The sequence below is a fragment of the Cricetulus griseus genome (assembly GCF_003668045.3).
Source record: "Cricetulus griseus strain 17A/GY chromosome 1 unlocalized genomic scaffold, alternate assembly CriGri-PICRH-1.0 chr1_0, whole genome shotgun sequence".
NCBI classification, from domain to species: domain Eukaryota; kingdom Metazoa; phylum Chordata; class Mammalia; order Rodentia; family Cricetidae; genus Cricetulus; species Cricetulus griseus.
The window spans coordinates 88,228,777-88,246,771 of NW_023276806.1; the positions used below are offsets into that span (position 1 = coordinate 88,228,777).

At 40.7% G+C, this 17,995-nt stretch overlaps 1 protein-coding gene across 1 annotated transcript in view; it reads right to left on the reverse strand.

The window, feature by feature from the left end:
- Positions 1–4,302: 4,302 nt before the first annotated feature.
- The window catches only part of LOC100759878 (vomeronasal type-2 receptor 1), a 39,453-nt gene continuing 25,760 nt past the window's right edge, over positions 4,303–17,995 (reverse strand). Inside the window, exons 5-6 of the mRNA XM_027391625.2 lie at positions 6,975–7,098; positions 4,303–5,285 (exon numbers count right to left, since the gene is read on the reverse strand). Coding sequence (XP_027247426.1) covers positions 4,303–5,285; positions 6,975–7,098 — 1,107 coding nt within the window. The remainder of the gene's footprint in view (positions 5,286–6,974; positions 7,099–17,995) is intronic.

Sequence of the window (17,995 nt, forward strand, 5' to 3'; positions counted from 1 at the left end):
TGTGACCTGGTCAGGGATCCTGTGATCACTGACCGTTCACTGCCATGTGCCTGTTTGCATCAGCAAGTAGCAAAGTTGTCAGTGTTCAGACCACTGTAGTGATGGGAGCAGATGAAGTTCTGAACAAATATGTGTTGTTGACATGAACTAACCATGGCAAGGACCCTAGAACTTCAGGCCCATGAAGGAATGCCAAAGCCATCCCCACCCTAACCCCAACCCCAGGGGAGGGGGCATGAGGCTTGGAGCAATGACAAAGCATTCTTCCATGGACTAAGTGCAAGTGTTGACATTGTATGCAGAAAAATGTGCACCCTAGCTTTCTCCCCACTGGATATTTATAGCCTGAAGGCTGCTCCCTTACAGAGGCTTCTCCTACCAAGTTTAGTGAAACCTGTCTCCTTGATCCAACTATATACCATAAACTCTGCCTTATTGTATATAAAACCCCACCTCCTTGTTCAGTTGTATGTAATAGCTTTACCTCTCTGAACCCCATTCAACTGTGTATGATAAGCATGCTGAGCATCTAGGGTGCTGAGTTTTTGCATGTAAGGGTCCAGTCCACCTGATTCCCAAATTTCTGTGCATCCATGTTTTTGTCTGTGTTTGTCTTTTCTTCATTCCCTCGACATCAGTTGTGTTCATCTCTGGAGCCATGCTGGACATATCAGCACAGTGGTGAAAGTCTTCCTGTCTAAAGACTTGTCATAAATCACTAGTCAGAACGAAGGTAAAATCTACTTTCCTCTTTGCTAAGCTAGCCACAGAGAGAAAGGCAATGCCCTCAATAATCCATGCTATAAAATGAATTCAAACTTTTGGTGGAAAATAGTAATATCTAGTTTTTTAAAAAATCTCAGTCCTAAATGTAACTATCACATGGTACGGTTTGACTGTATGGTCAAACCCTGCCTTCAGTTTGGCTACAGTAAGCAAACCAACAGAATAGAGCTTGAAAGTAGAAAGGAGACTGTCATCATGATGAAGAAATCTTAAAGGAAGCAGGAGGGCTGGAGGCAGAAGCAGGCAAGCAGGGGAGCAGCAAGATAGATCTTTCAAGACATGAAGTCTGAAATAGAGGCAATAAAGAAAACACAAACCGAGGGAATTCTGGAAATGGAAAACGTGGACAAACAATCAGGAATCACAAATGCAAGCATAAACAACAGAATACAAAAGATGGAAAAGGGAATTTCAGGCATTGAAGATAACTTGGAGGAAATAGATTCATTGGTCAAAGAAAATTTTAAGTTCAACAAATCCTTATCACAAAACATGCAGGAAATCCAGAACACCATAAAAAGTACTAACTTAAGAATAATAGGGAGAGAAGAAGGAGAAAAGTCCAACTCAAAGGCACTGAAAATATATTCAACAAAATAATAGAAGAAAAATTCCCCAACCTAAAGAGAGACATCCCTGTGAGAATTCAAGAGACTTATGGAACACCAAATAGACTGGACCAAAAAAACCAAGTTCACCTGTCACATAATCAAAACAATAAACTTACAAAATAAAGAAAGAATATTGAGAGCTGCAAAGGAGAAAGGCCAGGTAAGATATAAAGGCAGTCCTATCGGAATTATACCTGACTTCTCAGAGGAAACAATGAAATCCAGAAGGTCCTGTCAGAGAGTACACAGACACTAAAGGACCATGGATGTCAGCCCAGACTAATTTACCCAGCAAAGCTTTCAAAACCATAGATGGAGAAAACAAGATATTCCTTGATAGAACCAAATTTAAACAATACCTATCCACAAACCCAGCACTACAGAAAGTACTAGATGGAAATAGTTACATCCACAAGAACACAGAAAATAGATGAGCTTACAACAGCAAACCCCAAAGAAGGGAACTGAATACACAATGTCATCACCAACAACAAAAACAAAAATAACAGGAACTAGCAATCACTGGTCATTAATATCCATAAATATAAATGGCCTCAAACCTAAACACAAAAGAATATACTTTTTTTAAGAATATACTTTCTTTTCAGCACCTCATTGAACCTTCTCAAAAATCAACCACTCGGTAGCAAAGCAAACCTCAACAGATACACACACAAAAAAAAAAATAGAATAAACCCCTGTACCCTATCAGACCCCTGCAGCTTAAAGTTAGAATTCAACAACAACATTAATTTCAGAAAGCCCACAAACACATGGAAATTGAACAATGATCAACTGAACCACCACTGGGTCAAGGAAGAAATAAAGAAGGAAATAAAAGACTTCCTAAAATTTAATGAAAATGACCTCACAACAGACCCAAACTTATGGAACACAATGAAAGCAGTGCTAAGAGGAAAATTCATAGCACTAAGTGCCATATAAATAAGCTGGAAAAATCACACACTAGTGAATTAACAGAACAACTGAAAGCACTAGAACAAAATGAAGTAAACTCACCCAGAAGGAATAGATGGCAAGAAAGATGGAAGATTGGAAGATTTATACACACACACACACACACACACACACACACACACACACTGCAATCCCTATTTCTCCTATCCCCCAAAAGGTCAAGGTTGAGTACAGTGATGCCAGCTGACTTCCACCTTCACTCCTGTTTATAATAGTATCCAGAGGTTTCTTCCTGCCCCACAACTATTTCACACCAATTTAGGTCTAACCTGTGCATAATTTTTATTTTCTAAATACAAACAGCCAAGTATGAATTTTGAAAATATTTTCATTCTAGTCATTTTAGTTCTTACATAACCTATACAGGTAGGCCCATATAAACAGGAATACTTTTCATAAGGGGATTGTTGATTTGGTTACAAGAGAGGTACATAAGCCCAGATGAACATGAACAGAGAATTACCAGCAGGGCATTTACACTTTTGCTTGAAAAAATAACTATATGGCTTAACTGCCCATATTAAAATAAAATTATACACATAACTCATTTTTAACACAATTTTTATTGGATCTTTGGGAATTTCACATCATATGCCCCAGTCACACCCATTTCCAATCCCCTCCTTATCTGCATCTGTTTTAAGCTCACTTGAAAAGAGAGCACATTCTGGTTCTGTTGTTCTTCTACAGCCGAATGTACACATGCAGTTTTAGACTAGCCACATTTCTGGAAGTTACATTTGCAACACATTTAACGCATATGCATATAAATACATGAAGGTCATTAAGTCTCACATCAAGGAGACTGAAAAGATGTTTATTACATTTACATATGGGAAATAAATTTCAGTACTGTATAATCAGCGGGTAGATTATCTACCACTGTATATCATTTTTAAAATCCCTTTAAAGAGTCTTGAGTTCTAATCCCTGCTCTAGGTAAACACTTGCTTCCTTTGCCATAGGTTGTTACCATGTAATCAACTTAAGGTCAGGCTGGCATCACAACTCCCTTTGTATTTATTTCTCAAGCAGAGGAATGTTTTGAAACCCAGACATGTTACAAATTATTCTCTTCCAGGAAAGCCTGGAGCAGGATCATATCTTGCCTCAAAGAAGCTAATCTGTTCTCATTAGTAGCTTAAGAAGAAATTGAATTTTATCAATAGAAATTTATCAATATTAACAATGTCAGTCCCCTCAATCTGACTGATATGCAAGTCCTTAAAAGCACAAATTATCTTCCAAGAATTCACTAAAGCGACTTCTCCCAGGGAAGATTTCAGAGCATCAGTTTCTTATTTTTATGTGTATTAGAGTTCTGCCTGCATGCATGTTTGTGTAATACATGCTAGCCTGATAGCCAGAGGCATGAGAAGACAGGATTGGCTCCCTGGAACTATAGTTGCAAACAATTATGAGACATGATAGTAAGTGCTAGGAACTGAACCTGGGTCATTTGGAAGAGCTACCAGCGCTCTTAACAACCAAGCTATCTCCCATCCATCACAGCTGTAATTTTAAAAAATAGGACAGTCTATTTCAGAGAGGCATCAACAAGATGAGAAAAGATCTCTCTTTGTCCTATTCATGTGTATTTATTTACTGTAAACATCTAGAACAGATACTCATTATTTAAGAAAATATTCATAAGCAATTTTACTGCCATTTTTGATAAATTCTCTTGATGTACATCCTCTACTTTAAAATTCTAATGAAATAGTTTCCAGTTTCAATAATAAATGGCATTCTAATCCATGCTAAATGGTATGTCACAGAATGAAATTTCATTCATGACATTTAAACATTACACTAACACAGCAACAAACTAATATTACCCCCAGAGCAGCTGCTTCAGAAGCAACGTGAAAGGGAAAGTTTTGCCAGGCCATTGTCAAACTCTGCATGTCACATGGGACTCCCAACTCTACTCATCCAGAACAGTGGACACTGTGGTGTTGTTAAGCTCACTGCTCACAGAAGCTGAGGTCAACTGGATGCTCCTGTCTACAGTGGGGACTCTCCCACCCACAGTCTCCTCAGTATTCCTCTTTGGCCTCAGCAAAATAATGAAGCACTTGGGAAGAAATATGCAGCCTAACAAGCCATAGCTGGATGCCAAAATGGCAAATATTTCCACGGCCACTTTGAATTTGCCTTTGGTGCTCAAGTAAGCAGGGACAAAAGAGATCCAGACAATGAAAAAGACCAGCATTGCAAAAGTGATGCATTTCCCTTCATAGTAGTTATCTGGCAGCTGGCGAGCCACAAAGGTTGTAAGAAAACACAGTAAGGCCAGAAGGACATCAAAACCAAATATGGAGCACAGAAACTCTATAGAGCCTTCATTGCATTCAAAGATGATCTTTACATTTTGAGGTTCAATGTTCTTGTACATTCTCGGAGGATCCAACAGCAAGTAAGCTGAGCATACACCAATCTCCCCTAAAACACAGATCAGCACTATGAGTTTTCGAATAATGGGGTGCATGGATATAAGTCTGGTTTTGGATTTGGAAATCCTGTAGGCAAAAAAGAGTGAGATAGTCTTTCCGAGAATGGAAGACAGACAAAGGCAAAAGCCTAGTGCCAGAGTGACCTGGCGGGCCATGCAGGACCAGTTCAATGGCTTGCCTATGAAGAGCATGGATGAGAGCACTGTGATGACCAGAGACATCTGAATGAGGAAGCTCAGCTCCCGGTCATTGGCCTTCACCAAGGGAGTGTGCCTGTGGATCACATACACCACAGTGACTGCCAAGACCACAAGTGCCCCAAAGATGGAGAGGATGACAAGGGTGAATCCCAGGGCCTCCTCATAAGCAAGGAACTCCACCTCTTTTGGCACACACTTGCTCTTCTGTGCATTGGACCAGTCGTCTTCCCCACATGCATCACATTCTCTTTGACCTATTGAGAAAGAGCAGAGAATTGACTGCAAGACAATCCAGTTGTCAATTTTAACTGTGAATAATCCAGGACAGTTAAAGACTTGAGCAAGGGGTGTGTGTGTGTGTGTGTGTGTGTGTGTGTGTGTGTGTGTGTGTGTGTGTGTGTGTGTGTATGAGAGAGAGAGAGAGAGAGAGAGAGAGAGAGAGAGAGAGAGAGAGAGATCTTAAAATCAGTAGTGGGAAGATAGCCTTTGTGCCTCCAGATTCTGTAACAGATTGAGAGTTGTTTTCACTTTTAGGAACTGAGCATTTCTTCCCAATCCCAGCTTTCTTGAGTTGCCTTTTCAGTGATGTGTTCCTTTCTTTCTCCTCTAACTATATATTGCGGAGAGAGGCTTGTGTCATTATTAACCCTTGAACTACCCATCAGTGAGAAAGTCACAGCTACTGAGGCGAGGCAATCAAGTGGACTGGACACAATTGGTTAAGCATCTTGTGTTTTCAGTCTCTCATTCAATATCCCTTTGTGGAGGAGAATCATCTATGTGCCCATTCAAATGTCCTCAACTCCAGATGCTCATTTGAATGAGTGGTGAGGATGAGGTTAGGAAGAAATACAAAACCACCAACTCTAGTCCCTGAGGTAAGAAAGCTAAGTCTGAATGGATGGATGGATGGATGGAGGAATGGAGGCTCTAAAAGAAAGTGTTGTTGAACAAGAAAAAGCTACTTGAGGTGAAGTTATGGCAGAAGAGGAATGGATCTACCTATTGCTAATGTAAAGTTCTAGAGAAAAACTGGTGTTTCCAGCTGGTCAGTGATGATGTACATCTTTAATCCCAGCACTTGGGAGGCAGAGGCAGGCAGATCTCTGTGAGTTTAAGGCCAGCCTGGTCTACAGAATGAATTCCAGGACAGGCTCCAAAGCAATACAGAGAAACTGTGTCTCAAAAAAAAAAGAAAGAAAAGGAAAGAAAAGAAAAGAGAAAGGCAGGTGTTTCCTTTCAGTCACTCTGACTCCCGGTCTTTACATCACTGAATGGAATTCTAGGTGGAGACTGGGACCTGTAGCTAGGGAGTTGTACAGGTTACAGGGTGCTTGTTTTCACTGCAGACCATTTTATCCTTTTACATAGTTACTCTTAAGGAACATGTGGCAAGGCATTTTTGTTCCTTCAATAACAACAAGAAGTAGAAATCTAAATAAACCTGTTACTACACACTTCAGAAAACTGAGCTGCCCAAGTCACCTCCAGAGAGCAGCAACTGAACCAGCTGTTGCAGGAGTTCATGCAGCAGCAGCTGTGCAATGCATGTGCTCTCAGTGCTGAGAACCTGAAAACAAGCGGGTGACTCTTCTCCAACTATGGTTAGTCTTGAAACTATTTCAAAAACTATAGTTAAGATTTTTATGAATTTATTCACATTTCACATTTTCTGTATTTTGTTTGGTGTTTCTTATGAACTTCGGGGTGATAGGTCTTTCCCAGCTATAGTAGTTTCAGAAGTGAAAAACATTATCATCTTTTATCCACACTGTACAGAACATTCAATAATTTGATAGACATTAATCATTTTTGCCATATACATTAATCATTTTTGCCATATTTTGCTTACATCTTTTATAAAAAGTGTTTCTAAGGACCTCTTTGACAGTAAATGTTTAATCTAGTCGTTTTACTACTAACAAAATAGTGACCGCCTCTACCTGGTTTCTCTGACACATATCCATCAGCACACGGGATGCAATCAAAGCAGCATATGGGCTCCCCCTGGCGAATCCCCTTCCGGGTCCCTGGAGGACACACATGTGTGCAGACTGAGTAGGGAAGCTAGGAAAGAAAAAGACAGTGGGTATAACAAAGCCTTGAAACTTTTCCATTTGTGTAACTGAGAAAGTTTCCAATTGTATTTCCAGGGAGATGTGTGTCCTGTTTATAAAGGAGATGAACCCAGAATAGTGAGCGAAGATAGAAGACAAACCTGACAATATGGAGAGCCTAGAAACAACTTCTACTGAAGACCTATCCTGTGATTGACTCTGGAAATGCCACACTAACTCTAATGACAGGTCCTTGCAATCTTGGTGACCAAGACCAGGCTGGTATCACATGGGATGTTACAGGTGGGACAATTTGCTAAGTCTGTTCCCATTTTAGAAGAACTTAAAACTTCAATAATCATCTTGAAAACCTGAAACATATTTCCTCTCAGCAAAACATTTCAACATAATATTAAAATTAAAGATATTTCCTAATGGTAAGAAAACAAAAAAAATTAAAAGTTAGTTCAAGGGAGGAAATTGCAAAGGCATAAAAAAATTGCAGAAGAGGGATAGTCTAGGAATATTTTCTTGCTAAGTTGCTATTAAAAGTTTTATACTTGTTCCTTTCTCATGCTGTGTATCTTACAAAGAATTTTTCACTTTGAAATACAGAATAATGGTGACATTTGCAGATAAGTTTGTATCCTAATCTGGGGCATGAAGGTGTTTCTTTTTACTTACCTTTTTCATACAGTGTATTTTGATGGTGTTTCACCCGTCTCAACTCTTCCCAGATCTTTCTCCTCTCCCTACCAGCCTAACCTCATGTTCTCTCTCTCATGCCCATTTTTAAGAAAGAAAAAAATGAGAGTCAAAACTAACAAAAAAATCAGTATGACAGAATAAATTCCAAAACAAAATTTAAAAGCCCCTCACCCAACATATCTCTCTGTGTGTGTCTCTCTCTCTTTCTGTCTCTCTCTCTTTCTGCCTCTCTCTGTGTGTTTCTCTCTCTCTCTCTCTCTCTCTCTCTCTCTCTCTCTCTCTCTCTCTCTCTCTCACACACACACACACACACACCACACACACACACACTCACACACACACACACACACACCACCACCACCACCACCACCACGGAGTTCATCTTGTATTGGTCGTTTACTTCTGGACATGGGACCTGCCCTGAAGTGTGGTTGATATTCCCAGTGGCACTCCTCTGGAGAAAATTGATTTTCCTTTCGCCAGCACGTATCAATTGCAAATAACATCTTGGTAAGGGATGGACATGGTACTCACTTCCTCTCTCAGTTCTGGGATCACATCTGGCTTGAACCGTCCCTATATGTGGTGCCTCAGTCTCTGTGATTTTCTATACACATCAGACATGTTGTGTCTGGAAGGGTCACGCCTTGGAGTCATCCACCACCTCTAGCTCTTAAAATCTGATCGCTCCTCTTCTGCATAGATCCCTGTTGGCCTAAGTAATCTCATGGACTCTCAAACACCACAGGCTATTGCCAAGGCTATTGGTTGCTCTCCACAATCTAATGGGGAGGCCCTATTGTTAAAGACAACACTTAAACTATCAAACCCAAAAAAGACAACCTGGTGCCCAACTAGAAACTTTACCCCTACTTACTAGCATTTGTGGTCCTGGAAAGTATTCTGCATGCTGCTAGAGGTGAAAAGTCACCATCAGTATCACCTAGATACAAACCCTATGATCTATAGCATCAACTTCCCTGCAAAATATACTGGTGCAATAGTGACACAAATGTTATGAAGTTAACCAACCACTTTTTTATTGGATTTAAGGCCCACACCATGAGACAGAACTCATACCTAATACTACTGAAGTAGCCAAGAGCCTGAGACTAGATAGATCATGGGCCTAGGGGAAAATCTATGACTGTTATTCTGTTCAAAGAGCATAGCAAAAAATGACTCCTGGTGACATACTGCTATACTCATAGATCTGTTTCTCACTCAGCCCTCATCAGAGAGAAGCTTCCTCCTGAAGTAGATGAGAACTAACACAGAGACCCACAACTGGACAATGTGCAGAGAGTGAGAAACTTTGGAACGCTCTGTCCTAAATGGGATGTCTTTGTCAAACCTCTCTCCTCAAGGCTCAGGGATAAAATACTCTTTCTGAAAGAGTAATACTTAGATGTAATCTCAGAACTTGGGAGGCCAAGGAAGGAGTGATATTCTTTTGTAAAAGTTTAAAAATTAGCTTACATTCCGCCTCCGCAGACTGACCTGGAACTAGGTGAGTGAGCTCCTGCCCGCTCCCGACTCCAGGCCAGAACACCCCACCACCCCCATCCCACCACCCCCGCCTGAGCCTGCCGGCTTGGGCCAGACACGCCCAGACAGGGAGGAGCCCCCTGCCCCACCAATCTGCTAGCACCCCATTCTTACATTCCGCCGCCGCAGACTGACCTGGAACTAGGTGAGTGAGCTCCTGCCCGCTCCCGACCCCAGACCAGAACACCCCACCACCCCCATCCCACCACCCCCGCCTGTGCCTGCCGGCTTGGGCCAGACAAGCCCAGGCAGGGAGGAGCTCCCTGTGCCCCAAATCTGGTAGCACCCCACTCTTCCATTCCACCGAACGACCAAGAAACTAGGAACTAGCGAGGAGACCACCAGGAGCGTCGAGATCATCTAGAGTTGTGGACATCGAATTCCTAGCCCCCACACACCACTGGGCCACAAGAGGAGATAGAGAGAACCCACCCGCACCCACTAAAAGGATATGGGGAGAAGACAGAATAAGATTTCACTCAACAACACAAAGACCAACATGACACCACCAGAACCTAGGGACTCCACTCCGGCAAGAGCTGAAAAGCCCAACACAGAGCATGAAGATGAGATGGACCTCAAAAATTATCTCAGCAAGTTGATAGAGACCTTTAAAGAGGAAACAAGAAAATCCCTTAAAGAAATAGAAGAGAAAGCAAACAAAAAATTAAATGAATTGGAGGAAAAGACAAACCAAAAAATTCAAGAAATAAATAAATCTCTTAAAGAATCTAAAGAAAGCCAAGAAAAAACATCCAAGCAAGTGAAGGAAGCTCTTGAAATAGTTCAAAACATGAAAGCTGAAATACACACAATAAAGAAAACACAGAATGAGACCATGTTGGAAATGGAAAGGTTGGATAAACGATCAGGAACTAAAGATGTAAGTGTATCCAACAGGATTCAAGAGATGGAAGAGAGAATCTCAGCCACTGAAGACTCGCTAGAGGATATACATTCATCCACCAAAGAGAACCTCAAGTCCAACAAAACCCTAACACAAAATATCCAGGAAATATGGGACACCGTAAAAAGGCCAAACCTAAGAATAATAGGTGTAGAAGAAGGTGAAGAAATACTGCTCAAAGGTACAGAAAACATATTCAACAAAATCATAGAAGAAAACTTCCCCAACCTACAGAAGGATATGCCTATGAAAGTACAAGAAGCTTACAGGACACCAAACAGACTGGACCACAAAAAGAAGTCGCCCCGACACATAATAATCAAAACACCAAATCTACAGAATAAAGAGAAAATATTAAGAGCAGCAAAGGAAAAAGGCCAAGTAACATATAAAGGCAAACCAATCAGAATCACACCCGACTTCTCAATGGAAACTCTGAAAGCCAGAAGGTCTTGGATAGATACCCTACAAGCACTAAGGGAGCATGGATGTCAACCCAGACTACTGTACCCAGCAAAACTTTCAATCACTATAGATGGAGAAAACAAGATATTCCACGACAAAAACAGATTTAAACAATACATATCAACAAATCCAGCACTACAGAAGGCTCTGGAAGGAAAACTCCAACCCAACGAACATAACTACACTCACAAAAACACTGTCAGTAGTTAATCGAATTTCACCAAACACAAAAAGAAACAGAAGGGCAAAATCCACACGCAATGATACCACCAACAATAAATCCAAAACTAAGAAGAACCAATGAACAATGGACGTTAATATCCCTGAATGTCAATGGTCTTAACTTACCCATAAAAAGATATAGGCTAACAGAATGGATACGAAGACAGAATCCATCCTTCTGCTGTTTACAAGAAACACACCTCAACTTCAAAGACAGGCGATACCTCAGAGTAAAAGGATGGGAAAAGATTTTCCAATCAAATGGCTCAAGAAACAAGCTGGGGTAGCAATACTAATATCTAACAAATTAGACTTTAAACTGAAAGCAATCAAAAGAGATAAAGAAGGGCATTTCATACTCATCACAGGAAAAGTCCATCAAGATGAAGTCTCAATCCTGAACATCTATGCCCCTAATACAAAAGCATCCACTTTTGTAAAAGAAACATTACTAAAGCTCAAACCACACATAAAACCACACACACTTATAGTAGGAGACTTCAACACCCCCCTTATACCACTGGACAGAACTACTAGACAGAAACTTAACAAAGAAACAAAGGATCTGAAAGAAGTTATGACACAACTGGGTTTAACAGATATCTATAGAACATTCCATCCAAACACAAAAGAATATACCTTCTTCTCAGCGCCACATGGAACCTTCTCAAAAATTGACCACATAGTTGGCAGCAAAGCAAACCTCCACAGGTACAAAAGTATTGAAATAACCCCCTGTATCTTATCAGACCACCATGCATTAAAGCTAGAATTCAACAGCAATACGAATTGCAGAAAACCTACATTTACGTGGAAAATGAATAACTCCCAATTGCACCATTCCTTGGTTGAGGAAGAAATAAAAAAAGAAATCAAAGACTTTCTAGAATTTAATGAGAATGTAGACACAACATACCCGAACTTATGGGACACCCTGAAAGCAGTGCTAAGAGGGAAGTTCATAGCACTAAGTGCTCACATGAAGAAACTGGAGGAAAGTCACATTAGAGAATTGACAGAACAACTGAAAGCTTTAGAGCAAGAGGAAGCAAACTCACCAAGGAGGAGTAGACGCCAGGAAATAATCAACCTGAGAGCCGAAATCAACAAAGTAGAAACTAGGAAAACAGTACAAAGAATCAATGAAACAAAGAGTTGGTTCTTTGAGAAGATCAACAAGATAGACAAACCTCTAGCCAAACTAACCAAAAGGCAGAGAGAGAGCATGCTAATTAACAAAATCAGAAATGAAAAGGGAGACATAACAACGGACACTGAGGAAATCCAGAGAATCTTTAGGTCATACTTTGAAAACCTGTATTCCACAAAATTGGAAAACCTAAAGGAAATGGACAACTTTCTGGATAAATATCACTTACCAAAATTAAATCAAGATCAGATAAACAGTTTAAATCGAACTATAACCCCTAATGAGATAGAAGCAGTAATCAAAAGCCTCCCAACCAAAAAAAGCCCAGGGCCAGATGGCTTCACTGCAGAATTCTACCAGAAATTCAAACAAGAGCTAATTCCAGTACTCCTCAAACTGTTCCACACAATAGAAGCAGATGGGATATTGCCAAACTCTTTCTATGAGGCTACAATCACTTTGATACCCAAGCCTCACAAAGATATGACTAAGAAAGAGAACTACAGACCGATATCCCTCATGAACATCGATGCTAAAATACTCAATAAAATATTGGCCAACCGAATACAAGAACATATCAGAAAAATCATCCACCATGATCAAGTAGGCTTTATCCCAGGGATGCAAGGATGGTTCAACATACGAAAATCCATCAATGTAATCCACTATATAAACAAACTTAAAAAGAAAAACCACATGATCATCTCACTAGATGCTGAAAAAGCCTTTGACAAAATCCAACATCCCTTCATGATAAAGATCTTGGAGAGAACAGGAATAACAGGAACATATCTAAACATGATCAAGGCAATATATACCAAACCAATAGCCAACATCAAAGTAAATGGAGAGAAACTCAAAGCGTTTCCTCTAAAATCAGGAACAAGACAAGGCTGTCCACTCTCTCCATATCTCTTCAATATTGTACTTGAAGTTCTGGCTATAGCAATAAGACAAGAAAAGGGGATCAAAGGGATACAAATTGGAAAGGATGAAGTAAAACTTTCACTATTTGCAGACGACATGATAGTCTACATTAGTGACCCGAAAAACTCTACCAGGGAACTCCTACGGCTGATAAACACCTTCAGCAAGTTAGCAGGATACAAAATTAACTCAAAAAAATCAGTAGCCCTACTATATACAGATGATAAATCCAATGAGAAAGAAATCAGGGAAACATCACCTTTCACAATATCCACAAGCAACATAAAATATCTGGGGGTAACACTAACCAAAAAAGTGAAAGACCTGTACAATAAGAACTTTGAGACTTTAAAGAAAGAAATTAAAGAAGATACCAGAAAATGGAAAGATCTCCCATGCTCTGGATAGGTAGAATTAACATAGTAAAAATGGCAATCCTGCCAAAAGCAATCTACAGATTCAATGCAATCCCCATCAAAATCCCAACACAGTTTTTCACAGACATTGAAAGAACAATACTCAACTTTATATGGAAAAATAAAAAGCCCAGGATAGCCAAAACAACTCTTTACAATAAAGGATCTTCTGGAGGCATCACCATCCCCGACTTCAAGCTCTACTATAGAGCCATAGTTCTGAAAACAGCTTGGTATTGGCACAAAAATAGACTGATAGACCAATGGAATCGAATTGAAAACCCTGATATCGACCCACGCACCTATGGATACCTTATTTTTGACAAAGGTGCTAAATCTATACAATGGAAAAAAGACAGCATCTTCAACAAATGGTGCTGGTACAATTGGATTCGGACATGCAGAAAATTACAGATAGATCCATACCTGTCACCATGCACAAAACTTAAGTGCAAATGGATCAAAGATCTCAGCATAAATCCAACCACACTGAATCTTCTAGAAGAGAAAGTGGGAACTACCCTTGAACAAATTGGCACAGGAGACCACTTCCTGAACATTACGCCAGAAGCACAGACATTGAGGTCTGCAATTAATAAATGGGACCTCCTGAAACTGAGAAGCTTCTGCAAGGCAAAGGAAACAGTCAGTAGGATAAAACGACCACCCACAGAATGGGAAAAGATCTTCACCGATCCCACATCTGACAGAGGACTGATTTCCAAAATATATAAGGAGCTCAAGAAGCTAGCCACCAAAACACCAAACAATGAAATTAAAAAGTGGGGTGCAGAACTAAATAGGGAATTCTCAACAGAGGAATCTGAAATGGCTGAAAGACACTTAAAAAAGTGCTCAAAATCATTGGCCATCAGAGAAATGCAACTCAAAACAACTCTGAGATACCATCTCACGCCTGTCAGAATGGCTAAAATAAAAAACACCAATGACAATCTATGCTGGAGAGGATGTGGAGAAAAAGGAACACTCCTCCATTGCTGGTGGGAGTGCGATCTTGTAAGACCACTCTGGAAATCAGTATGGCGGTTGCTCAGAAAAATGGGAATCAGTGTACCTCAAGATCCAGCCATTCCTCTCTTGGGTATATACCCAAATAGGGCATGTACTTACAACAAGGACATATGTTCAACCATGTTCATAGCAGCATTGTTTGTAATAGCCAGAACCTGGAAACAACCTAGATGCCCCTCTATTGAAGAATGGATTGAGAAAATGTGGTACATTTATACAATGGAGTACTACTCAGCAGAAAAAAGCAATGGAATCTTGAAATTCGCAGGCAAATGGATGGAACTAGAGGAAACCATCCTGAGTGAGGTAACCCAGTCACAAAAAGACAAGCAAGGTATGTACTCACTGATATATGAATTTTAGACATAGAACAAAAGACTACCAGTATATAATGCTCTTCACCAAAGAAACTAGGAAACATGAAGGACTCTAAGGGTTAAATGGTCCCCAGGAATGGAAGTGGCATGAACTCCCGAACTAATTGGGGGCATGAGGGTGGGGGGGGGAAGGAGCTGCTACAATAAGAGCAAGAGAAGAGGAGAAGAGGAGAGGAAATGGAGGGGCAGAAACATTGAGTTGGGGGAAGAATAGAGGAAAGAGAGCAAGATGAGAGAAACGATATCAGAGGGAGCCACTGTAGGCCCGAGAAGGGATCAGGAACCAGGGAGATCTCCAGAGACCTACAAGGATGACACGATCTGACAATCCAGGCAATGGTGGAGAGGATAACCTAAAAACCCTCCCCCTAAAATGAGATTGATGACTTCTCTTTATGCCATCCTAGAGCCCTCACCCAGTGGCTGATGGAAACAGAGACAGACATCCACAGATATACAATGAGCCGAAATCGGGAATTTAGTTGAAGAGAGGGAGGAATGAAGAACGAAGGGGTCTGTACTAGGATGGAGAAACCCACAGGAACTGTTGGCCTGAACAAGGGAGAGCACATCGACCCCAGATGCTGTCCAGGAGGCCTGTACAAGACTGATCCAGACCCCAGAACATAGATGTCAATAAGGAGGCCTCTGCACTCCAGGGAGCCTCTGGTAGTGGATTAGTATTTTTCCCTGGTGCAAGAAGGGACTTTGAGAGCCCATCCCATATGAAGAGTTACACTCTGGCCCTGGACACATGGGGAAGGGCCCAGGATCAGCATAGGAAGACTTGGTGGACTTTGCTGAGCTCCCGTTGAGGGCCCTACCCTGCCTGGGGAGTAGTGGGTGGATGGGGTTGGGGGGGTGGGCTGGGGGTGGGGGAGAAAGTTTGGGGGTGAGGGGAGGGAGAGGGAGAAGGGACTTGAAATAAGCTTGTTCCCTAACTAGAACTAATAAAATAAAATTAAAATTAAAAAAAAAAGTGCTAATGAATAACCCTATGTACTGATAATGTCACTAAAGAAAAAGCCATAAAACAGGTAACATCTCAAATACTGAAATTCTTGATGGATGTAAGGAGCTTATAATATTCTTCATGAAAACAAGTATGTAAAATATACGTCCCTTTTATCATGTGACACTTGAGTGAAGAGTTATTGCGATAAAAGTAATAATTAAAAAAAAAAAGTTTAAAAATTAGAAAGATAAAAAGAAAAGAAGCGAAACCGAAACAAAATCACGAGATGGAAACTGGCGCAAAGGAACACAACTATAGAGAGCATAAAGGGTATATTAATCATAGAATTTATTACCAGGAGAGCTGGGTGGGGAGGGAGAGAAATGGAAGAACAGAGTATGACAGAGAGTGAGAGAGAATAATTAGTGAACAGAGAGAGGGAGTAAGAGAGAAGAGAGCATGAGAGTGGGAGAAGAGAGAAAGGAGAGAGGGTGGGCATCGGTCTGTCTTTTAAAGGGGTCCTTTACACCTGCATGCAGACTTACTTCCCATGGAACCCTGGGATGACCAGGGTCCTGCCTGAATGGTTTCTGCCAGGTATAAAGGACAGGCCTGCATAATGCCTGAACCTTTCAAGGAGGATCATGAATTTGAGGCAAGTCTATGCTAATAGTGAGATCATGTCTCAGAAAGCAGAAAACTGTAATCCTATAAGGCTTTCCATCATTAAGACATAAACATATATGAGTGGTGCTATTAGGAAATAATTAATAAGTCAGTGTTGAATTACATTTGAAGCACCCCATTATACAAGTATGACATCAATCTTAATAGAGAAGAGAAACAAAATGACTATGTGCTACTGAAACCTTATTAAAATAGAAATATACTATTATACTTTGATTAGTTTCCTTTCAATTTTAACAGAAGAGGAACTGCAAACCTTGTATGGGCAAACATTTTCCTTTTTCATGTAAACAGTGTACTGGGAACCTAGCTAAAGGAACATGAAAAGAAAGTGTCAAGATCCATCTATAAAGTACTTCAGCATCCAGGCAGTGAGCTTGGCACCACAGAAGATGTTTAGGCTTAGGGCAGCTCTGTCCTTCCTGCAGTTATAGAAAAGTTGTACTTCTGTGTTAGCCTACGTGGTATCTGGCTACCTATAGCTATTGAGCCCTTAATATAGCTAATGCAGATAAGCAACCAAATTTTCCATTTTATTTAATTTTGATTTATTTACTTTTTTGTGCATGATTCTGAGATCAAACTTTGGGCCCCAAGCATACTAGGTAAGCAATCTACAGCGCAGTTGTAATGAGTGTACATTTGAAAAGCCAACTGTAGTTAGGGGCTTCTGAGTTGGACAAAACAGCTCCTGAACAAAGAAATGAAATGCTGGAAGTGCTGGTGCACACCAAACCCTAGCTCTCAGGAGGCAGAGGCTGGCAGAGCTCTGTGAGTTTGAGGCCAGTGTGGTCTACATAGTGAGTTCCAGGATAGCCCGGTTACATGATGAGACCCTGTCTCAAAAACACCAAAAACTTTAAAAGAAGAGAAGGAAAGGAGGGAGGGAGAAAGGAAGGAAATGAAGCAGAGAGCTTTGCCTTCGCCAATGGCACACACTGATATGCTACTGTTTTTATTTCTAGCCATACTGTATCCAAGAGCTGCTTAAGGATGCACCAGGAAAAGAGAGAGTAGAGTATAAGAAGAGGTGTGTGTGCAGTTTTGTGAATATGTATAAATCGACATGTATATTGCTAGACATAGAAATCTTAGAACAAGTACTGTCAGATGAAAATGATCCTATCTGTGCGAGGAACGGAGTAGCAGTTCAAGAATTACTGTGGGATCTCAGACTTCAGTGCAAGAGGAAAGTTAAAGTAAGAGGATGGAAAAACCCCTCCCTGTCATTAAAAAAGCTTCCAAAGGCTGGCAGGCAGTGGCACACTTTTTTAATCCCAGTACTTGGGAGGCAGAAACAAGTGGATCTCAGTGTATTTGAGGCCAGCCTGGTCTACAAAGTGAGTTCCAGAACAGCCAAGACTGTTAGACAGAGAAACCCTGTCTTGAAAGAATAAAACAAAACAAAAAACTCCCAAAGCAACAATTTCCTCTGGTCCCAGTGGCATTACTTTCATCCTTCTACAATGTTTCCCAGTCCTTCATCCTGAGATTCCCATGGAAGATTTAAATT